Source organism: Muntiacus reevesi, chromosome 2, assembly GCF_963930625.1.
Source record: "Muntiacus reevesi chromosome 2, mMunRee1.1, whole genome shotgun sequence".
Taxonomy (NCBI): Eukaryota; Metazoa; Chordata; class Mammalia; order Artiodactyla; family Cervidae; genus Muntiacus; species Muntiacus reevesi.
This window is the reverse complement of record NC_089250.1, coordinates 166,607,964-166,630,951: the sequence shown is the minus strand read 5'-3', so window position 1 is coordinate 166,630,951 and position 22,988 is coordinate 166,607,964. Positions and strand designations below refer to the sequence as shown.

The 22,988-nt window shown below is 52.7% G+C and overlaps 1 protein-coding gene across 5 annotated transcripts; it reads left to right on the top strand.

Moving 5' to 3' along the window:
* Positions 1–315: 315 nt before the first annotated feature.
* UROS (uroporphyrinogen III synthase) lies at positions 316–22,978 on the top strand. Of its 5 annotated transcripts, none has more exons than XM_065923529.1 (10): positions 316–454; positions 7,111–7,503; positions 7,688–7,771; positions 9,321–9,417; positions 10,706–10,780; positions 12,758–12,832; positions 16,508–16,588; positions 17,387–17,472; positions 18,499–18,597; positions 18,682–20,734. In XM_065923529.1, exons 2-10 carry the CDS (start codon positions 7,441–7,443, stop codon positions 18,709–18,711), a joined length of 690 nt encoding a protein of 229 aa, XP_065779601.1. In that variant the 5' UTR covers positions 316–454; positions 7,111–7,440; the 3' UTR covers positions 18,712–20,734. The 5 variants fall into 5 exon arrangements, with proteins under 5 accessions (XP_065779601.1, XP_065779598.1, XP_065779600.1 ...); XM_065923526.1 differs by lacking the exon at positions 18,682–20,734 and adding an exon at positions 22,458–22,978 and having other exon boundaries at positions 318–454; XM_065923528.1 differs by lacking the exon at positions 18,682–20,734 and adding an exon at positions 22,458–22,978 and having other exon boundaries at positions 333–454; positions 7,404–7,503.
* The last annotated feature ends 10 nt before the right edge of the window (positions 22,979–22,988 follow it).

The following is a 22,988-nucleotide window of genomic DNA, read 5'->3' as shown; positions in this document are numbered from 1 at the left end:
CAATCCAGCCGAGGCCGGGGTGGGGGATAGGTGGGCACGAAGACCCTCGGTGCGGAGTCGGCGTCAGCCCCACCACCGTGAAGTTCGACAGTCAAGTCCAATTGGGGGGGGGTCCTCTCTTGGCCTTTTCTTCCTCCTTCCATTGAGCGACTCGTCTTTCCGAGGTTCTCCTCCCCCCTCCCCCGCTTTGCGCAGTGGTTTGACCCATCTCACTAGGTCGCTGGGTCTGGGTGTCAGTGCGCATGCGCGAGCTTCGGGGGGGCTCCTGGATCCCCCACCCCCGGCGCAGGTGCCCAGTAATTGGGGGGCGGGACTTGGGCTGTCGTCGTGGCAACGCCGGCCACGTGGTGAGGGGGCCGCCCTCCCGGCTCTGCGCTGCGCGCCGCCGCCCGGCTGCCTGCTGGCGGAGACCCTGAGAGTCCGCCCCGGAGTGGCGCCCCGCCAGCCCGGCCAGGTAGGTGTCGCCTGTGCACGGTACCGGCAGAGACACAAGAGTTCGGACGCACGGCACCCGCCTGCGGCACTGCCCGTGCGTGTCGAGTTGGCAGCGGAACCCCTAGGCCGCTGCTGGCCCGGGTGGGCTGGGTGCGCGGCCCCGAAGGGAAGGAAGGTCGGCGGGACCAGAGCAGACGCCCCAACCCGGCGTGCGTCGCCCAGCACAGCCTTGTCGGTAATCAGTGAATGCGATCCTGATACCTACCCTTGGCCCACTGTTCTTAAGCGTATTTCTCGATCTGAAAGTTTCTTTAAAATCACGCATCAACCTCATCTGCTTTAGGGCAAGTTGTTGGTTCAGTTGTTAAATTGTGTCCAACTCGGGGACCCCCATGGACTACAGTAAGCTAGGCTTGCAATGCAGGAGACTCAGGTTGGATCCCTGGGTAGGGAAGGTCCCTCTGGAGAAGGAAAGGAATTAGGGTATTCTTGCCTGGAGAATTCTATGGACAGAAGATCCTGGCACATGCGGTCTCAAAGAGTCAGACACGACTGAGGGACTGACACTTTCACTTAGGGCTTTCCTGGGGTCTCAGACAGTAAAGAATTTCCCTGCAATGCAGGAGACCTGGATTTGATCCCTGGGGTCAGCAAGATCACCTGAGGTAGGAAATAGCAATCCACTCCAGTATTCTTGCCTGAAAAATCCCATGGACAGGAGCCTAGCAGGCCATAATCCATTGGGTCTAAAAAAGCCTGACATGACTGAGCAATTAACACTTTCGGGGCCTGTGGGGATATCTAAAGCACAGACCTGAGCCTATTTTGAGAAAACACGGTGGAGAGGACTGTGGTAAACTAGGGAGCATGTACCCAGCAGCTCTGCAAGTTGTGGCCAAGTGAAAAAGTCACCCAGAGTTCTTAGTCTCACTTTGCAAGAAAACTTCGAGTGCTGGTCTTTTACCAAAATACATGATTTGTAAAACTTGTGCCAAATAAAAGTCATCTACCAGTCAGATTTATCCCACAGACTGCCAGTCTGCAGCCTGTTAATGTTATTTGGGGGGGGAAAGTCACTAGAGAAGACATCAGCTTTTTGAGAGCGAGGTCTATAGCTTTTCTTTTTCGCTCTGTAAAATGAGCAGAGTAGGTGGGAAGTGTGGTTGCAAAAAAGGAATGAGCTGTCTCTGAGTGTCTTGCCCCCTTCTCCCCTTGCCCTCCTCGATCTTTCCGGGCATCAGGGTCTTTTCACATGAGTTGGCTCTTCGCATCAGGTGGCCAAAGTAATAAGAGTTTCAGCTTCAGCATCAGTCCTTCCAATGAATATTCAGGGTTGATTTCCTTTAGGATTTACTGGTTTGATCTTGTAATCCAAGAACTCTCAAGAGTCTTCTCCACCACAGTTTGATCATAGGAATTCTATTTTTAATGTTTTGAGGAACATACTGTTTTGTAGTTTGCAAATTTTCCTCAATAAGCATGTGGTGCTTTAGTAAGAGAAGAGGGGAAGAGCCTTTCTTTGTGCCTTGGTGTTGAGTCCCCAGTGTTGAGCTCATGGTCAGATTGTGAGTTAGAGCAGTGAATGTAAATAAATGGACTACCCATGGTTTTTGTCCTTCAAGAAAGCCCAGTACTGACCCCGGGGAACTTCACACAGTCAGGGACGAGATTGCCAACCCACTGACTGGCTCACCTTTAGCTCAACTCAGAATTTATCTTTTTTTTTTTTTTTTTACTGGAATATGACTGCTTTACAATATTGTGTTAGTTTCTGCTGAACAACAGCGTGAGTCAGCTATGTGCATACATGTGTCCCCTCCCTCCGAGCCTCCCTCGCACCCCCTGCCCCCCCGCACCGCCCCACCCCTCTGGGTCATCGCAGAGCCCCGAGCCGAGCTCCCTGGGCTGTGCAGAAGCTTCCCACTAGCTCCGGGTTTTACACGTGGTAATGTGTGTGTGTGAATCCCGATCTCCCAGTTCATCCCACCCTCCCTTCCCCACTGTGTCCACATGTCTGTGTTCTACATCTGTGTCTCTCTTCCCGCCTTGGAAATAGGTTCATCTGTACCATTTTTCTAGATTCCACATACACGCGTTAATATTTGATGTCTTTCTCTTTCTGACTTACTAATGTTCCGCTCTGTGTAACGGAGTCTGGAGTTTATCATAAAGGAGCAGAGAGGTGGAAGCATATGCTTGGGAGACCAGGCCTAGGCCCCAGACCTGGGTTACATTTTATTGTTACCTCTGCCATCTACTGTGTTGTGCAGCCTGAGCGCATTACTCAAACATTCAGAGCTTTAGTTTCCTCTTCTGTAAAAAAAAGAATAATACTCCCTACCTTGCTGGTTTAAATGAGGATTTAGGTCTTGCTTGTAAAATGCTTAGCCCCATAAATTATACATGTAAGTGCCAGATGAAAGGGCAACAGCTTTTATCGCTACTACTCAAAGCAGCAGGACATGGTTTAAAAGTATGGATTTGAGACGTGGTGCTCTTACCAGCGAAGAGGCCTTAATCAAGTCAGTTCCCTGTCTCTTTAAGGAAAAGTGGCCATTCCCCATGCTCCAAAAATTGCTGAGTAAATCTAAAGCATTTGTTTTCCCACAATGCGAACAGATATTTGCTGAGCATCTACTGTGGGGAAGAAAGTGCCCCAGGAAAACCACTGGTTCAGAGGACCAAACCTATTTCACAGATTCAAGAACAGAGACCAAGAGAACAGTGTAGACCAGAACCCGAGCTTCAGCCCCTCTGGCACAAGATTCTTCCACAGCACCAGGCCTCTTGCCAAAGTCCGAAGTGACACGCGTACAAACCTCCTTGCATAAAAGCCTGAGAACACCCCTTTCTCCCCTTCCTGTTCCAGGCTTCCTCCCGTTGCTGCAATGCAGGTAACAGGTGTCAACTGAAAAAAAAAATTTGTTTTAAACTTTATTTATTGGTGACTGCTCCGGATCTTCATTGCTGCACACAGGCTTCCTCTAGGTTCGGTGCACGGGCTTCGCGTTGATTCTTAACCACTGGCCCAGCAGGGACGTCCCACCCCCTCCCTTGTTGAGAAGGGGTCTGTGGACCTTTCTCTGAGCCCTGGGATTCTGCCCTGGGCTGGATTTGCCCAGTAGTTCAGTGACTGGTACCTGTCAGTTGTGAGGGGGTAGATGTGAAGGAGAATCAATTGTCTGTACAGTCTCAGCTTTAAACCTTCAGTTACTAAGAAAAGTATCAGTGTGTTGGCGTGACTGTGAGTGCCCGTGTCCCTTGATCCATTTCTCGGTGAACTTGGTGATACGGGCTCTGGTATGGCCAGGAAGCTTCAGCGGTGGCTCCTCTTTAGTTCTGCCTTAGAGATGCTTAGACCGGTGGCAGAGAAGGGCCAAGGGCAGTATTTGATTTTTATTTTTCAAGTCCTGCAGCCCATCTCATGGAATTTCTAAGCAGTCATTATCCAGAAGGCATCAGTTTTATTACCCAAGAGAGCCACAGAGTAGAACCCAGAAGAAATATTTTCCTTATTTGCAGTGAGTAGATTTGGTTTGCTCTCACATGTTTTTATGATACAACTAAGGCTTCCCACGTGGCCCAGTGATACAGAATCCATGTGCTAATGCAGGAGACTCAGGTTCAATTCCTGGATTGGGAAGATCCCCTGAAGAAGGAAATGACAGCCCCCTCCAGTATTCTTGCTTGGGGAATGCCATGGACAGAGGAGCCTGGCGGGCTACAGTCCATGGGGTCACAGAAGAGTCAAGCATGATTTAATGACTACATAACACCAAGGGGGTAGCTGTCACTCATTATCTCCTGTGAGTCACTCCGTGCCTTGGGAGGGCAGAGGGTATTCCCATTAACCAGGGGAGAAAACAAGATCACGTTGTGGCCAGTCAGGCTGGGACCAGGACCCACTCCCTTGGCCCTTAGTCCTCTGCTTGTTCGGTGACCCTGCACTTCCCTTTTAATGTTGCCCCGGAGAGAAAGGGAGGAGAAAGTGCAAGCAGAACAGTACATCCATCAACAAGACATCTCCATTGCTACTAAGTCTAGACTCCCTAACAGGGCCAGACAAGGCCATCTCCCCACTCTCCCCTGCACACTCCAGCCGCCCCAGGCCTCTCCTCACCCCTGAGGCTTGAACCTATGCGCCTCCAGTCTGAACATGATCCCCCAGGAACACTGGGTCCCCTAGGAAGCATTCTGGGCTCTGCATGGGTGAGGATGAGGGTCCCACTGCCATAACAGAGAACCGATAACACTGGCTGAAACAGGATAGAACGTTTCTTTCCTTTGATGTAAACAGCTCTGGCTGACTGGTGGCTCTGCCATGCAAAGAGGCCCTGCTGCTTCCATCACCCCCAGGACAGGACCCTGCTGCTCTTACTGGCCAACCCTATCCATCCTCCAACCGGCAGGGAGGCAGGAAGGGGAGGGCAGGAACGGCACCTCCTGCCCAGGCGGGACTGGAAGTGTGTGCGTCACTTCCACTTACGTCCTCTGGACCAGAACCACCGCACCTGACCACATCCATCTGCACATATTTGTCCCAGGCATCCATGTGCCCCACATTATGAAGGGCTCCTTTCTGAGAGGGAGGAGGGAGGAATGGATACTTGGGAATCCAGTGGATCCCCACTTCCCAATGAACCAGAGTCTCCCTGGCCCTTGCACTTGAGTCGCGCCTGTCCTGCCCTGCGGAAGCCCCAGGCCGCTTTCTGTTGTTCCGTCACTAAGTCATGTGTGACTCCGCGAGCTGCCTCACAGCAGGTTCCCTGTGCTTCGCTGTCCCCTGGAGTTTGCTCAAACTCCTGTCCATCGCGTCGGCGATGCCCTCCAACCATCTCATCCTCTGTCACCCACTTCTCCTGCCACTTAGTGACATACACCTTGGAACCCCCAGATTGGGAGGTATGTCAGCCAGGGTTCAACAGAGAGAGCAGTAGGGGATGTAATCAGGAGACTGGGTGCAAGGAATCGCCTTGCGCAGCTGTGGGGGCCGGCGAGGACAGGCTGGAATCCACGGTGCAAGCCGACGGGAGGGGCGGGCCGGGCTCGGGCACTACTGCAGGTGTGGCCACAGTGGAATGCCTTCTTCCTCGGGGAAACCTCAGTTCTGCCCTTTAGGCCTTCCATTGCCTGAAACAGGCCTTCCCTGATGACCTAGGATCATCTCTCTTACCAAAAGCCAACGGATGGTGAGTGGGTCAGCTCTCCAGAGTGCCTGCCCAGCAACACCGAGGTTAGCATTTCTGAATAAATGGGGAAAGCGAGCCTGGCCAAGTTGACACCTAAGAGTGAGCATCCCCGGAAGGGGGATTTCTGATTTCTCTGGGGGACGCAAGGTGAGTAACTTCAGGAAATGATGGACAGGACGCTGCTGTTTCCCCAAGGCCCCCGGCTCTCCAGCTAACTGCTGGAGAGCAGCAGTAATTGAACTTGGCTTCATAATTATTGTTAGTTCACCCAGGATTGGTTGCTTAGATACAAAGCAATTCATTTGGAGCCAAAGTTTCCTAAGATGTCCCATAGATGTTATAAGTTTCCAGAAATACGTTCAGTGATTATTTATTGATAATGGCTCCCAGAGTTAACACATTTCTGCTCCAAACAATGTACTCTTTGACTATTATCAACCACTGTATATTAATTAAGTAACTGGTAGTTCAATGCTACTTACGGGATGTAATCTGCATTTCCAGCAGAGTTTGTTCTGCAGGTCTTCGGCGGCATTTGTTTTGAGACCTTTGGGATGGTTATAATGCGCTTTTTCCTCCTTTGATACAAGTGGAATTTAATGTTTATTGTAAAAATAAAATGGATGATACAGAAAGAGGTAGAGAAGAAAATAATCACCCTAACCTAGCAGCAAAAAATATTCTTTCATATATATGTATATATAAAATGTATAAGATCACACATGTTATGCAATTCTGTATCCTGCCCTTTTTAAACTTAACATTATTTTGTGATTAAATAAGCCATGTAATTAAGTTGTTTATGGATATTTTAGTGATTTTTTTGTAGACTTGTACCATGATTTACTTAGCCATTCTCTCCTTGTTGGACATTTACGTTGTTTCTAATTATTTGCAATTATAAAACATACCAGGATACAAACTTGCAGCTAAGTCTTGAGGATCTAATGAATAATGTGGTGATTATAATCAACAATATTGTATTATCAACTTCAAAGCTGCCAAGAGACTAGATCTTAATTGTTTTTACCACAGAAGAGACATAATTTTATGAAGTGATAGAGGTGTTAGCTAATGTTACAGCAATAATTGTATCACAACATATAAATGTATTAAATCACACTGTACACCTTAAACTTGCTCGATGTTACATGTCTGTTAAGAAAAAGAATACCAGGATGTTAATCTTTGCACACATTTATGAGTATCACCTTAGAATTTATTCTAAAAGTGAAATTATAGGAAGAAAGGGTATGAAATATGTATGTCTTTTGATATATATCAACAAACTTTTCCAGATTTCTTAAAAATTTTTGAAAGATTCTCTCTCGATACTTTACCACATTGTAAAACATATGAGAAGAGTCAATATAATAATTCCCTAAAGAGCTTATAACAAACTGAGTAGATTTATCTAGAAATGAAAGTAATTATTCGTTTCTTTAAAAGATACTCATTTCTCTTATTTGTTATTGATTCAACCCAGAATTTGCATCACTTCTCTTCTGTGAGTTTCCAGTATTCAGCTAGGATACTACCTTTCCCTAGTGGCTTTAATCCGCCTTTTCAAGTGATATCAAGTGCCAGCCTGCTGTCCACGGGCCTTATCGGTGACAGGGTCTTCAGAAGAACAAGCCCATAAACGCCAAGTCATTGTAGGGGAGGGAGAGGCCAGCCAAGCTGCCGCTGATTACCTGCGCCCCACGCCCGCCCGCCCGCCCAGCCGCTGACCCTGCTCAGAAAGAGCCTTGGAGATCGAGTTAACATCCCCTCTCCCAGCCCTCTCCCAGCACCCTGTAAGGACTGCCAGGCCATAATGAAGGTTCTTTTGCTGAAAGACCCCAAGGAGGACGACTGCGGCCAGGACCCCTACGTCAGGGTAAGTGCTTGGCACACCCGGTCCCAGAACGCCTGGCCCTGCCTCGTGTTGAAGTCAATCAAGGGTGGGGCGATCTGCTAACAGTTGAGGAGTGGGCACAGTATAAGTTGTGAAATAGGCCCCCTTTTCCTTATTTCCCCCCAAAAAACCCTGCCAGCTCAAAGCTGTACCCCTTCATTTGCAGGAGCTGGGATTATATGGGCTCGAAGCCACTTTGATCCCCGTTTTATCGTTTGAGTTTCTGTCTCTCCCCAGTCTGTCTGAGAAGGTAAGGTTCGTCAGCCTCTGAGCACCGTTGTTTTCCAATGAGACACCTTTGGTTTCCGCGGCATCCTTGCCAACCCGAGTAGGAAGGACCCGTTGATGAGCACTCGTCTCACTGATGGCGTAAACTCACCTGCTTCTCTGGCCCGAGCTTCTAGCAGCCCCTCCAGAAAGCCACCTGACCCAGAGGCGGGCCCACGGCGAGGCCCCGCCTGCCTGCTCTCAGCCCAGACCCTTCCCCTTCCTCCTCTCCTGCAGGCCGCGCCCCCGACCTCAGCAAAGAGCCCAACAGCTGTTGTTTCTCCCCAGGCCAGAACCTTGGCTGGGTCCCCCAGCAGATAAGAGGGAGGGTTGGGGCTGCTGCCCCCGGGTTGGGGTGATAGATTACTGGCAGGGACGGCCCCAGGGAAGCCCCATCGGGACAGTTCCAGCTAAAGATGGAGGTGCCCAGCCGCTTCCATCACTGCACGTGCCGCCAGAAGACCTCCCCAGGGACTGGATTCTGGACTCGTGGGCCGAGAGCCGGGGGCTTCACAGGATGGGTGTGCCCACCCCTGCCCACTGGGCTCCCGGGCCACTGTGAACTCCAGGCCCCCCACCCCCACCCCCATACTCTGCGTATTGGAGTCTGCCCATCACTCACGGAGCACCTCTCTTCTTTCTCCCTTCCGTTTGAGCTGAATGTTGACTTATTCGTTCAACAGTTGTCATCTGCCCTGACTGTGTGTTGTAAGGACTATGTAAGGGACCCCCATTGGCACCTCTACCATAAGCAGCTTTAACGGAAGCAGAGCTCATCATCTGAGCTCATTGCTAAAACCCCGATGGTCAGGAAAATGCTCTAAGCAGGGGCTTCTCTGTCACCCCCAACTAGTCTGTTGCCCGAGGGGGTGTCTGAGCTCCATCTGAAGGTCTGGTGGTGCGGTGAGTGAGTGCTCAGGTTTGGGCACTGTGGAGACACGTGCTCAGATCACAGTTCCGCCCCTCACCTGGGCTGCTTCCTCATCCTCGCCAAGCCTCTGTCTTAATCCGAGCAGTTCGAGTCTTTCCACCCATCACAGGGTACCATCACATGTTCGGTGCAGGCATGTGTGTAAGAGCCACTGTGTGGCTCAGAATCCATGGTCAGTAGATTTTGTCCCCATTTTTATCCTCAAAAACCAGGGCTTCAGCATGGATATTACTCCTTGAATATTCCAGTTTATTACAGATGCAGGTCAAGTCTGCGGTCCTGCCTACACCCCAGCCACGCCCAGGCTGAGTCACATCCCCGCTCCTTCTGCCTGCCACCCCGCGTCACACTGACCCGTCCCTCCCCAAGACCGTGAGGTGCTTGAGGGAAATGCTATGAATTTACCTGTGTGTCCTTAAAGACCTGGAGTAGATCCAGGCACGTAGGGAGCTCTCATGTCTTGAGTGGATGGAAGGATGGATGGGTGGATGGATGGATGGATTGATTTTGTCTGCCTACCACTTTTGTGAAGATGTGGAATCCTGGGCAGCGTTGAACTTGGCCATCGTATAAAATGCCTCTGCCGTTGTTTGGTGTGCAGCTGTCTCATCCCGAAGGTTACGGGGGACTCATTTTCACCAGCCCCAGAGCGGTGGAAGCCGTGGAGCGGTGTTTGCAGAAAGACACTAAAGCCGAAGGTGAGGGCGGGGTCTGCTGTGACTCCCTCTGGATGTCACTCTGGTTTCTCCCGTCAGTGATGCTCAGTCTAGAAAGAGCTGGACCTGGGTTTGAAACAGCGTGGTGACTTTTAGTTCAAAAAGTATTTAGGTACCGACTTCCTTTGTGTCTGTGTTACCTTTGGAGGGAGCAGAAGATGAGATTCCCTCTTCTAGGCTATTTCTTAGTGTCCCACCCAGAATAGCGTCACCTGGGAGCCTTCTGATGGGAGGGAGCACTTCAAGGGGCCGAGTTCCCAGGAAACGGGACCGTGCTGCCTCCTAAACGCCCAGACGGGTGTCAGATCTTAGGAAGGGAAAGCTAGTGTTTCCTTATCTCCTAAAAGGGTGTTGAATGCCAAGTGGCCTTATGATACTTTTCTTTTTTTCAGTATTTCTTTAACCCATATTTTAAAATGTTTACTTTTGTCACAAAATGATAATGTCCTCTGTAAAATTGTGTTTGTTTCTAAACCTGAAATGTATTATCTCTACTTTGACCTAATGGATAAATGAGCCTTCCTATCTGAGATGATAGTTTGTTGACTGCTTTGGTTTATGGCCCAGAAAAAAGTCAGTCGTATCGGATGGCAGAGGATGGGGTGGTTAGACAGCATCTCCAACTCAGTGGACATGAATTTGAGCAAATTCCAAGAGATAGTGGAGGACAGAGGAGCCTGGCGTGCTGCAGTCCATGGGGTCGCAAAGAACCGGACACAACTTAGCGAGTAAACAGCAGTTGCTTTATTAGAGATTTAAACTGCCTCTTTCTCATAAGCAGTAACTTTTTTCTCTAAAAGTCTAATCTTGGGGGAAATTTCCTGCTGGTCCAGTGGTTAGGACTCAGTGCTCTTACTCCCGTGGCCGTGGGTTCAATCCCTGGTCTGGGAGCCAAGATCCCACAAGTCTCATGGCATGGCCAAAGGAAAAAGGGTAGATTTTTACATTTTAATATCACCAAGCAAATTAATTCTTCATTATGTTTGTTTACTAGTATTCATTAAAAATGCTTCCAGTGCCAGCTGTGGAAATGACTTAATATTTCAAGCAAGGCATACTGAAACGTTTGGCTAAAGTGATTTGTAAAAACTTGCCTGTAGACTATGAATAGAATATAAAAATGGATTTTAGTTTGAGATGCTGTTCTTTATATCTGGTTACTAATAGTTTGCCTTGCTCACAAGTTTTTTAGGATGAACAAACAGCCGCAGGCAGCAGTCCAAACGCGACCGTGGTGTTTGCAACTCACATCGAATTTCATGTCTTACAGTCTGGAAAAAGTCTCTGAAAGAAAAATGGAACGCTAAGTCAGTGTATGTGGTGGGAAATGCTACTGCTTCTCTAGGTAAGCAGTCAAGGCCCAAATAAAACACCAAAGAATGACTGTGATATTGTGATTATAATAAAAAATGTATATTTGGTCTTTATCCCTATTCCTGGCCCAGGCCTCCTAAAACCCTTGCAATTTCCTAAGTGATAAGAAAAAAAAAAAAGGTGTCTTTTGTTATTCCTAACAGACCTCTTTCAACTCCATCTGAGTTGACTTCGCTGCAGTGACTTTTGAGAAGCCCTTAAACTGGGGGCTAGTTGCCATGGGAACCAATCCCATGGTTCCAGGGGGAACTTTCAGATCCTGACCTCCCTGCCCCCCACCTCCAGGGAGAAGAATGGTGGGGTGCCCAGAGGTTGAATTAATCACCAGTGACCATTGATTAGTCGATTGTGTCTGTGTAGTGAAGACACCATAAAAATCCAAAGGGCAGTTTCACGGAGGAGCTGGGAGGCCCAGGCCCCCTGAACCATCCCTGCCTGGTGCAACTCCTCCATCTGTCTGTTCATTGACGCCCTTTGAAATATCCTCTGTAAGAAGCCAGCAACAGTAAATTACACCTTTTCCCTGAGTTCTGTGAACTGTTCTAGCAAATGATCCAACTCAAGGAGTGGGCCGGGAGACCCTCTAACTCAGAGCTGGTCTTGTCAGAAGCACAGGCGACAACCTAGGTCTGAAGTGGGGGCGGTGTGATCTAGGGAACTGAGCCCCAGGTCCTTGGGATGTGAGTTAACATTGTCAGACACTCAGCTGAGAGCTTGAGAACTGGGTGTGGAAAACCCACAGCCGGGGCAACCAGCATGCAGAGGTGTGAGTGGTGGAGGGCAGAGGAGAGAGGGAAACGGGAGATGTCCTTCCCCACTGACCTGACTTAGTTCATGGAACCATATGGTTCAGCTTAAAACAGATTCTTTTCCTTACTCAGTTTATAACAAGTAGTTAGTCAACCACATAATGATGCCAATGAGGGTGTGGTGAAATAAATATATTCAGATATGGCTAAATGGCATTGAAAATTGGTTCCCATCTTTTGAGAAATACTTGGTCAGCCTGTATTCAAAGGCTTTGATAAATTATTTGTACCCTTTGGCCCACTAATCCCTTCTCTGATAATCTATCCAAAGGTAGTAATCCCAAATAGGAGAAATGTTTTTATCAGTTCAGTTGCTTAGTCATGTCCAACTCTTTGCAACCCCATGGACTGCAGCACACCAGGCTTCCCTGTCCATCACCAACTCCCAGAGCTTGCTCAAACTCTTGTTCATCAAGTCGGTGATGCCATCCAACCATCTCATCTTCTGTCGTCCCTTTCTCTTCCCACCTTCAGTCTTTCCCAGCATCAGGGTCTTTTCAATGAGTCAGTTCTTTGCATCAGGTGGCCAAAGTATTGGAATTTCAGCTTCAGCATCAGTCCTTCCAATGAATATTCAGGACTGATTTTCTTTAGGATGGACTGGTTGGATCTCCTTCCTGTCCAAGGGACTCTCAAAGAATCTTTGGGGTGATGGTGGTGGTTGGGATACACAACTATATCATAGTGTTACTTATAATGTGAAAAAATGAAAAACCCCAAGTGTCCACTAACAGGGGAAGAGTTCAATTTAAGTTATAATAGATCTGTGTGGTGATTACGTAGTTTCTTGTTTTACATACACATCTTTATTTTGAAGGAAACTTACAGGAAAGGTATAAATACAAGGCAAAGAACTTAATTTTTCCTGAACCTTTTGAGAGTAAGTTGCTAACTTGGCCCCACATCACCCAGAGCCACAGGTCTGGGGGCCGCGGGGGTGGGGAGGCCGCGGGCTGGGACCCAGCTCGCTCTCGGGCACACAGTGCCTCCTCCCAGCTCCCACACCAGCTGCCAAGGGGAGACACTCGTGTCACTGTAAAGTATCTGCCTTCGTCTCTGCACCTTTAAGATACCACCCTGGAACAGAGGGACTTTAATAACCATGTAAAGTAATAAATGATGATGTCGTTGTTTTCCAGTGAATAGAATTGGCCTGCATACAGAAGGAGAGGCCTGTGGAAACGCAGAAAAGCTGGCAGAATACATCTGTTCCAGTAAGTAGAGTCGGGCCCCGGTGAAGCCCGTTATTGCTGTTGGGGGTCTCCCAGCCAGCTCCTCGGGGAAGGGCCGTCTCCTCGGGGCCTTCTTGGCAGTGACACGGCTGATTTGAGTGCGTGCACCCCTCTGGGTTCACGGCGCCTTGTATCTGCTTCTGTCTTGTATCAGCTGCCTTGTATCTGCTTCCGTCTGTGCTTGTCTGAGGTTCAGCCCACTCCCCTCCACCCCTCCACCCAAGGACTGGAGACAACTCGAACCTGACAGCGAATGAAAGGGCTGGAGAGAAAACCAGGAACAGGACTTTCTGGGGACTCTAAGGGGCGGGTGGAGGCAGCAGGAGCTACTGGGCACCGTCTGTCTGTCTGTCCGCCGGCTCCCCCGCCTGCCCTTCCTTGTAGGAGCCGCTTCCTGCTCTGAGTTCCCTCCAACCCCAAGGCCCACTCCTCCGTGAAGAGCACCCCGCACCGCCTCATAAACTCATCATTGAGCAGCACATGGGCTGAGACGTAAAATGGCACAGGTTCCAGGGAGGTTTGTATTTCAGTAGGGATCAGGCTTTGCAGTAATTATGACATTCTCGGCTTCTGACATGAGCCAAGCCTTTTGGAGCAGGACTCTGGAAGAGAGAGAACAGAGGCTCAGTGGGTCCATAGGGGAGCCCCGCTCAAGGTGTGTATCCCGATCCCTGCCCCGTGCCTGCTCCCACTGCACACAGACGTGTCCTTCTCACGTTGACCCCTCCCTGACGGATGCGTGGCATCAGACACCCATGTGAGAGAGGACGGAGAACCAGCTTGCCTTCTGTCCCTGAGGGGATCGGGGCCGCGCCCCTCAAGATCAGGGGCTGTGGGACTGTCTGTTGAGGACCGGATGCAGGCAGCTCTGCGGGCCCGTCCTCTGCCCATCGAAACGTGAGAGCGGCCGTAGACCACGTGCCGGGCTCTGACCCGGGGCCGCGGTGCACAGACCCTTTCTAGAACTTCCCTTCGGAGACAGGGCCGGTTGGGTGCTGACGCCCAAGGTGTTGGTGTGAGTTTGTCCAGGAGACAGTGTTGTCTTCTGTGTCCCTGGTGTTGGCACCAGGGTGGGCAGGGAGGGCAACACCTTGACTGGGAGCTTTTATGGCTTCTGGCCCATTTTGTGTGCGGCGTGGTGTGTTGGAACGTTTGTCCTCAAGGCGGCGCTGGCCTGTCTCGATCTTTCTGAAGTCTTAGGGGGCCCTCCTATCAGGAGCCACTGCCGTTGGTAAAGGGGCGCGGGCTCGTGTGTTTCTGTTGACCCCTGGGAGCCGCTCCTGCAAGAGTCCTGGGTCCCAGAGTCCTGGGTCCTCCCCTTCCCCGTCCGCAAGGCCTCCTGGCACTCAGGCAGCGGGCAGTGGACTTTGTAGGTTCCCATTCACTCTCCTTTTCCCACTTTTCTTTTACGAATAATCTTATTTCCTCTTTCCTGGGTCACTGTCACTGTTGGTACCGAGGGCTGGGCATTACTGGGTGCTCAGCGTGGCCCTGGCGCCTCTCCTGCGTCATCTCATTTGGTCTCCACCACCATCCACTGTGGTCAACTGTGGGAACCACTTGGGCCTATTTAAATTTAAATTAATCGAAATGAAAAACCAAAAATCAAAACGTGTTTCCCCCATCACACGGAGCACAGGCCACAGCTCAGCCACCCCTCTCGGCTCAGGGTCCCGCAGGGACAGCCTGGCTGCCCCAGGGTCGCCCGGCGCGCTGCTTGGCAGCCTTGTCGAAGCTCCGGGAGCTCCTGACCACCCAGGGTCCCAGAGCTCCGAGGGGCCAAGCGGGAGGACGGACTCCGCACAGCTCGACCAGGGTTCGCCTGTGGGTCCTGATGAAACTTCAGTTCCCAACTAGAATAACATCCAAGTAAGAATCCATCCTGACTGATAAGGACTTGCCCCTGGTTTCACCTGGATGTTAATGAGTTTCTCACAAGCCAACTCTGAAGCTTGATCTTAAAAAGCAAGAATGCACTTCCAGTGCTTGGAGTAGAAAGGCCAGTTCGCAGTTACTGCTTATTTGTTTGACTTAAACACTTCTTTACTCTGTGACGGGCACTGTTACAAGCACTTAAAGCCATCACCTCAGTGAATCTGGTAGTTTCTTGTTCTGATGGACAGGTCTTCCCTCCCAGGGTGTCTCTGCTGGCGGAAAAGAAAGGACGAGTGAAGTGGTCAGAGGTGGAAGATAACTCTTAACAGCGTCTTCTGAGAGAAAGAGGAGGGGAGGGTGTCAGAGGCAGGCATTGTGAGGGTTATTTATTGATTTTTAATCTCCCTGGATTATAGTTGATTGGTTACTCAGGTTATTTGAACTGTCCCCCTGGACTTGCAGCTGAGCTGACCAACAACTTGTTCTGGCGGAGCTGCCCACTTCCTGGGCTCTCCTTCGTGCCTGCCCCCGCTTCCCAACCAGCCTCATCATCCTGATTATCCACCGTTAAGTGCCTGCTGCTAGCCGGCCTGAGAGGGTGCAGTGACTGCAGACCTGGAGGCCCTTAGAGTTTTACAAACACACGTGTCTCCTCCAGCGAAATGACACTGACCCACTCCCTCTCGCCACCCGCATCGCCTGCAGAGACTGAAGCGCCCGCCCCGGCCACGTAGCGCGCTCTCAGGACTTTCCGGGCAGCTGCTGTCTTGAGCCCAGCAGGCCGGGCCCCCCTCCTGTTAAAGGAGCGCAGAGCACCTGAGCCCCGAGGTTCAGCGTCCCGTGTAGGGTCAGACTCCTGCCCGGCCCTGGTCTCTCCCTGTCATCCCAGGGAGACCTCACCGCTCACCTCTGCGGAACACTCAACCAGCTTTCACACTGGCCTGTTTAGCTGAGCTCATCCCAGAAAGGAATTTTTTTTCATTCATTCATTCATTTTCCATAAACGATCTTACAACAAAGAGGAAGAGTGGTGTGGTCGAGAAGTGCCCTGGTGGGAGATGCCATCAGTTTCCATGGTGATGAAATGGGCTGTGGGTGTCTTTCCCCCCGGAGGCTGTTTCCTGTCAAGCTTCCATTCTTGGGAAGGATTCTGACACCTCATGGCCCATCAGTTTTGTTGGGACCTGGTGTCTCCCATGGTGTCTCCACGATTCTGCAAAGAGAGGCCTCCAGCTGATTCTCCCAGAGAGGAGAGGTACACGGGGGCAGGAGGCAGGGCCGTTCTCAGCAGGCTGGGCCCCCTGCAGCATCTCTCAGGCCCTTGGGCATCTGGCCTGGTGGCCGCCATCCCCACCATGACAGAAGTGCCCCCGCAGCTGGTCTCTGTTGGGGAGGCTGCACCTCCACCGTCCACGCTCAGCTCCCATTTGCTGCCTGCCCCTGGAGCCCAGGTTCCAGCCACCTCTCTCCCAGCCGGTCCCCTCTGGAGGCAGAGACTTACTCCAGGGCCAAAACCGGGCCTGACCTCTGACCCAGCTCTGCACGCCCACTGCTGCCTGGGGCCACCAGGGTGGGAGGGGCTTCGGAAGCTGGGGGGAGCGCAGCCCCAGGCACGCGTGGGTGTTAGTGTTCCACATGCTGTCCCCCCCAACCATGACCCCGAGAGCTTCCTCCACTCGGGCCTGGAACCAGCCTGACCCAGGGCGGGGCCTGGGGTCGGCCTTCCTCACCGCTGACTCGTTACCTCCGGCACGTCCTCAACGCCCGCCTGTTCATTCGCAGGGGAGTCCTCCACGCTGCCTCTTCTGTTTCCCTGCGGAACCCTCAAGAGAGAGATCCTGCCGAAAATGCTCACGGACAAAGGTGACCGAATGCGCTGGCCCTCGGGGCCACGCCTGCCCCGGCCTTTCCGGGGTCCCAAGGGCCCGCCCACGCGGGCGTCACCCCACAGCCCTCGAGGGAGAGCAAGGCTGGGCCGGGAGGCGGGTGCTCCTCGGGTTAGGTTCGGGGTGCAGGCGCCTTCCTGTTTCAGACGCACCCACTCAGCTCAGCGGGGAGCTCGGACCACAGTGGTGGTGGAGTGGCCAGGACCCCCAGTGGGCACACGGGGAAGCCAGTCTTTGGGGGGCTGTGGCCGCCCCTCAGCCAGATCAGTGCAGTTGAGCCCCTGATCTCATCAAGCACGTGGTGGCCTCCAGCTCAGCTGGCCTAGACCTGCTCCCTCTCCAACCCTGGTGCCAGGGACCAAGCTGTCCGGGCCCCCGAAGGCTGCTGACGCCCCAGGCTTACAGACCCCCGCGCAGTCTGCCTCCAGCCCCGGCCCGCAGGATGGGAGTCCACGCAGACAGCAGCCACGGCGGAGTGGCCAGGGCCAGGCCTGTGGATGGTCCACACAGACGTGGGGACAGGGGGAATCGTGGTCACGGGTGGGGCTGAGGCTTCGGGACCCCGTCTTCCCCCTGTGATCTCCGCCTTCTGCACCGCGTGACCGCTCTGCAGCAGCGTCAGGCGCAGTGCGGAGGGCCGGCCCAGTGCACGCCGCTGGGTGCCCGGTCCCTTGTTCCGGGAGGGCCATGCGGCCCTGGGGGGCCTCGGCTAACGGTGCCCTGTGGGCCGTTCCTGGCGTGGTAAAGTCTGTCTCCTGGTCTCCATTGTGTCCAGGGATCCCCTTGGAGAGCGTAACCGTCTACCAGACTATCCCGCACCCAGGGATCCAGGGGAACCTCAGCAGCTACTATACCCAGCAGGTGCGTGCCGCTTCCTGGGAGCTCAGGCCGGGAGCCCCCGGGTGGCCCAGGCAGGGTTGAGGGGTGCCGGCCTCCCGATGCTGGTTCTACTGTCCATCGCAGCTTGTGACCTGCGGTGGGGGTGGTGTCCCATCTTTTGGTTCCATCTCTGTGTCTGGGAAGTAGGAACGGATCCATCTGGTAAGGTTTATCAAGCGTTAAAGGAGATAGTTTACACAAAGCCCTCTGTGTAACATTCGAGACTGAGAAAGCCCGGGGGCAGCAGTGGCCTTGACGCTGTTCCTCGCCATGGGGTGGGGCGGTGGTGGAGCTGCAGGGCAGGGCTGGAGAGGCTGAGGGCCACACCAGGCGGTCCATGGTCTGGGTCGACCTGGGGAGGCCGCGGGAACCTTTGGAGGCTTCAGGCAGAAGAGTGCTCGGCTCTTGTGGGGTTGATAGGAGCGTTCCACATCCGCACCCAATAAGACGCCTCCCCTTCCTCTCCCAGGACAGGCTTCTGAATGCCTTGCCAGCCTGGGAGGCCCTGTTAGCACCAACAGAGCAGAGAGGCCCAGTGGGCCCGTCCGCTGCCTGCTCCATTTCCAGAAGGCACAGAGAGGCCCAGGGAGCAGGCTCGCTGCTCTGATCTGACTTGGTCGGTGTGCTTCAGCCACACGAGCTGGAGCCGCTGTCCACTCGCCTGCGTGCTGGCTCCCCAGTGCTTGTTGCCTCTGGCCGGGCAGGCGCAAACCCGAGGGCGGCAAAGCATCCAGGGAGCAGCGCCCAGCACCCCCCCCAAACTGTTCTCAACACAGAGATGGAGCCCAGGACCCAAAGCAGTGGGGGCCCTCCTGCTGTGAATGCCCCGACGTGCTGCACCTGGGCCCCGGGGGTGATGGTGACCGGCTGGGCAGCATCTCCCAGTGAGGACCCTCCTGCTGTGAATGCTCGTGTGCGCCCTGGGCTCCGGGGGTGATGGTCACCGTCTGGGGACCATCTTTCTCCTCGGCCCCCAGCAAGGGACTCACCCTGTTCTCCCCTTTCCAGGGTGTTCCCGCCAGCATCACGTTTTTTAGTCCCTCAGGCCTGACATACAGTCTCAAGCATATTCAAGAGTTATCTGGTGACAGCATTGGCCAAATTAAGGTGAGCTATTCAGTGGGCTTTTGATCTTTTTCTTTCAGGTTCTTTTGTCTGTTTGTTTGTTTTAACTTTGACTAATTATCCTAGAATTTCCATGCAGAGTCAAAGCACCCCTGACCTCGCAGAGTCCCTGAAGGCAGCTCTGGAGAAAAGGCAGGGCTGGACTTCCCTGCGGCCAGGGCTCAGGACTGCACTTCCTCCGCAGGGGGCTGGAGTTCCATCCCTGATCCAGGAAGGTGCTGTGCGTGCGGGCTTTAGGACTCCCAGGCCCCTGCTCACAGCTCACAGTGCCACCTCCTGGCTGGTGCTCTTGGACAAGTTACTTAACCTCTCTGAGCCTGTGCAACATGAGGATAATTATCCCTTTGTGGTCTTCACAGACTTGTGTATGGTCTTCTCTGATAGGTTAGTTGAAAGAACTCAAGTCAAGCCCTTAGCTTAAGGCCTGGCTTGGTTATTAGCATGCTTCCCCTTGTTTGCCGTTTGTCTTGAAATTATCTGTTCTAAAATCCTTTCTCCTTTTCATGGTTTTTAACTCAAAGGATTTCCATTCGTACTCTTTAGGAGTTGGCCAGTAATCCCAGCATTGTCATGGGGATGCTCTTAAAGGGCCCGAGGGGGACTGGGGAAGGGGTACCGGTGTGACTGGGAGCCCCCAGCACAGGCCCCAGCACTCCTGGGGGTCGGGACTGTCTCTGCCTTATAGACTGGTTCCCCACTCCCACCCCACCCCCAGGGAGGTGCCCAGAGCCGGAACACTGGTCTTAGCGCTGGGCTGTTGGGGGCCCGGTGGAAAGTGGGCTGCCCTGCTCCAGGGGCCCCATCCGCAGCCTGGGTCCAGCCCCACAGGCTGTGCGGGTCCATCCCCGCGGTCTGTGCGGGTCCATCCCCGCGGGCTCTGTGGGTCCATCCCCGCGGGCTCTGTGGGTCCATCCCCGCGGGCCGTGCGGGTCCAGCTCCGCGGGCTGTGTGGGTCCAGCTCCGTGGGCTGTGTGGGTCCAGCTCCGTGGACTCTGTGGGTCCAGCCAGGCTCCTGGTGATGAATCTCATAGCAGGGCTGTCTAGACGCCCCCTTGCTCCTGTGACCAGCCCATTTCAGAGGGAATAAAAGGCTCATGTGGAAACGTCATCTTGTGACCAGATTGCTTCTGCTGAAATTATGCTTGCTATTGGCTGGTTCCCAACTTCAGGGTGTTTCTTTCTTTCTTTTTTTAATGTTCATTTAGAGAAAAAGACAGCTTTATTGAGATATAATTCACACACCATGAAATTCACTTTTTATGACTTAAATATGTACCTTTTAAAGTGTGCAATTCAGTGGGTTTTGGTAAATTCACGGGGCTGTGCCACCATCACCCTCTCGTTCGGGAACACTTTAATACCATGAAAGGAACCACGTGCCCATGAGAGTCACTCCCCTGCCCCCCAGCCACCACTGGTCTTCTCCCTGTCTCTGCGGATCTCCCCGTGTCCTGGACCTCTCTTACAAACGGAGTCACACCGTGTACAGTCTGCGGTGACTGGCTCGTTTCACTCGGCCTGATCGTTTCAAGGCTCACCCGTGTCGCCATATATCGGTTCTTCATTCCTCTGTGTTACCAGACGACAGTCCATTCTGCGAATATACCACCTTTCATTTATCCATTCATCAGCTGATGGACATTTGGATTGTGTCCTCTTTTGAGCCATCATGAGTAGTAGCTGAACACTTAAGTACACGTGTGTGAACACGTGTCTTCGTTTCTCTTGAGTGTATACCTGTGAGGAGAGTTGCTAGCTCATATGGTGATGTTATGCTTAACATTCTGAACAGTTGCCGAACTGTGTTCCAGAGTGGCTGTACCATTTTGCAGTCCCACCAGCAATATATGAGGATTCTAATTTCTCCATATCCTTGCCAACCCTTGTTATTTTTTTTGTCTTTATGGTTACAGCCATTTTAGTGGGTATGAAGTAGTTTCTTAGTAATTTTGGTTTGGATTTCCCTAATGACTAAAGACACTGAGCATCTTTTCATGGGCATGGTGGTGATTTTGATACCTTCTTTAAAGAAATTTTTTAAATTTATTTTTATTTATTTTATTATTCTATTATTTTTTTATTTTTACTTTTTATTTTATAAATAAATAATATTATTATTTGTTATTTTATTACTTTTTTATCTTTGCTTTACAATATTGGTTTGATTTCTGTCATACATCAACGTGAATTAACCTTAGTGAAAGTCACTCAGTCATGTCCAACTCTTTGCGACCCCATGGATCATACAGTCCATGGAATTCTCCAGGTCAGAGTCCTGGAGTGGGTAGCCTTTCCCTTCTCCAGGGCACCTTCCCAACCCAGGGATTGAACTCAGGTCTCCCGCATTGCAGGCAGATTCTCTCCCAGCTGAGCCACCAGGGAAGCAGTCTCCACCAACACGTATGTCCCTTCCCTCTTGGATCTCCCTCCCACCTCCCGTCCCTTCCCAGCCCTCTAGGTTATCACAGCACCAGTCAGAGTTCCCTGGGTCATCCCACTTTGGTGTCTTCTTAGGAGGAGCATCTGTTCACACCCTCGCCACTGTTTAACTAGGTTATTTGTCCTTCTGGTGTTGAGTTGTGAGAGTTCTTTTTTTTTCGGAGGCAAGTCCCTTATTAGATACGTGATTTGCACAAACCTCCCATTCCCTGAGTTGTCTTTCTACTGTGTTGATGGTGTTCTTTGAGGCACAGAAGTTTTTTTTAACCAGTGTTTTATTTTGCTGCTTGTGGTTTTCATCATGTGTCTGCATTGCCTCGTCCACGGTCATGAAGATTCCCTGCTATGTTTTCTGTTGTAGTTTTAGCTCTGACATTGAGGTCTCTGATCCATTTTGAGTTAATGTTTGTGCATGGTGTGAGGTAGGGGTCCAACTTCATTTTTTTGCCTTAGGGAGATCTCTTAAGGGGTAGCTGCTTTGTGGGAGGGGTGGGAGTGTGGGGGCTCCAGGAGCCCCAGCTTCTGTGCGAGCAGCCTCCTTCCTCGCCCCCCACACGCCCCTGGAGAGGAGCGTCAGGCCACCGCGTCCTCAGACTGTGTGAAGGAGGTATCTCGTCCTCTCTCCTGCCAGCCTGCCTGGGGAGGGGCGGACGGGGGTGCCGGGCAGGGGCTGCCATCATCAGGGGCTCACTGTCACAGACCACTCCCGGGCAGGTCCCTGTCCGTGGTGTGAGCGCAGAGGGGGGTGGGAGGAGCAACTTCTCTCTGCCTGAAGTTGTCAATCTTCCCATTTCACCCCCCACCCGCCCCGAGCTAGCACTGAGAGGCAGGGTGATTGAGCCCCTTTCACAGATGAGAAAACTGAGGATCGAAAAGGCTAAGTGACTTCTAATGACAGCTGGCAGGGGTCAGAGTCACAGCAAAACATGGCCCAGGCCACTGAAGCTTCTCACCTTGGATAACGATGGTCCTGTGACCACTGACGGTCACGAGGCGTGGCTCTGTGCCAGGCACGGGCCAGGTGGTTACACGTGTTGCTCATCTAATCATTGGAGCAGCCGGACGAGCAAAGCTGTTAACCTTTCTGCTTCATGGAGGGGGGCGGAGACCCAGAGCGCGTGGGTCACCCTGAGGCCCCTGTCCTGTGGATCTGCCGTTTGCACCTGACCCCCTGGCTCCAGGCCCTGGTCTGGACTGCTCGGCCTCCATGGGGGGCCCGGCTGCTGCCCCTGCCGCACGGAGAGCCCCTTCCCAGGCTTCGTTCTGTGCTCCCACCATGGCGGTCCCGACCGATTCCAGACATCGTCCTAACAGGGTGTCCGACGGGCCCTGCACCCGCCGCCCCCCGCGTCCACCCGCGAGGCCTGTGGCTCCGCTGAGACCCCTCTGTCTTCTCCCTGCAGTTTGTGGCCATCGGCCCCACCACGGCCCACGCCCTGGCTGCGCAGGGCCTGCCTGTGAGCTGCACTGCCGAGAGCCCCACGCCACGCGCCCTGGCCGCCGGCATCAGGACAGCGCTCCAGCCCCACGCATGCTGAGTGCAAGGCCCTGGCGCCCTGCCCGGGCTGGGCTCTGCCTCCAGGCAGAACCAGGCATTGGCAGGGCCTCCCGGGAGGCTGCCGCCCTCCTGCTCCTGCCTCCTGCCTGAGGAGAACACCCCCAGCCCCGCCCAGCACCCGGGACCAGACAGGCCATGGGGTCAGCATCAGGCCTGCAGACACCTGGCGACCCCCCAGGGAGGCCAGCGCGGACCCTCGCCCGGCGCACACGGCTCCTCCGGCAGCGAGAAGGAAGCCAAATAAAACTCGCTGGCCACTCGGGCAGACCGTCCGTGTGTTCTTGTCACTTGGCTGTGTTTGGGGAAGAAGCAGATAAGCCTTCGTGCTGAGAACTGACAAACCTGGCATGAAGAATAAAGTTTGCTGTGTGTGAAG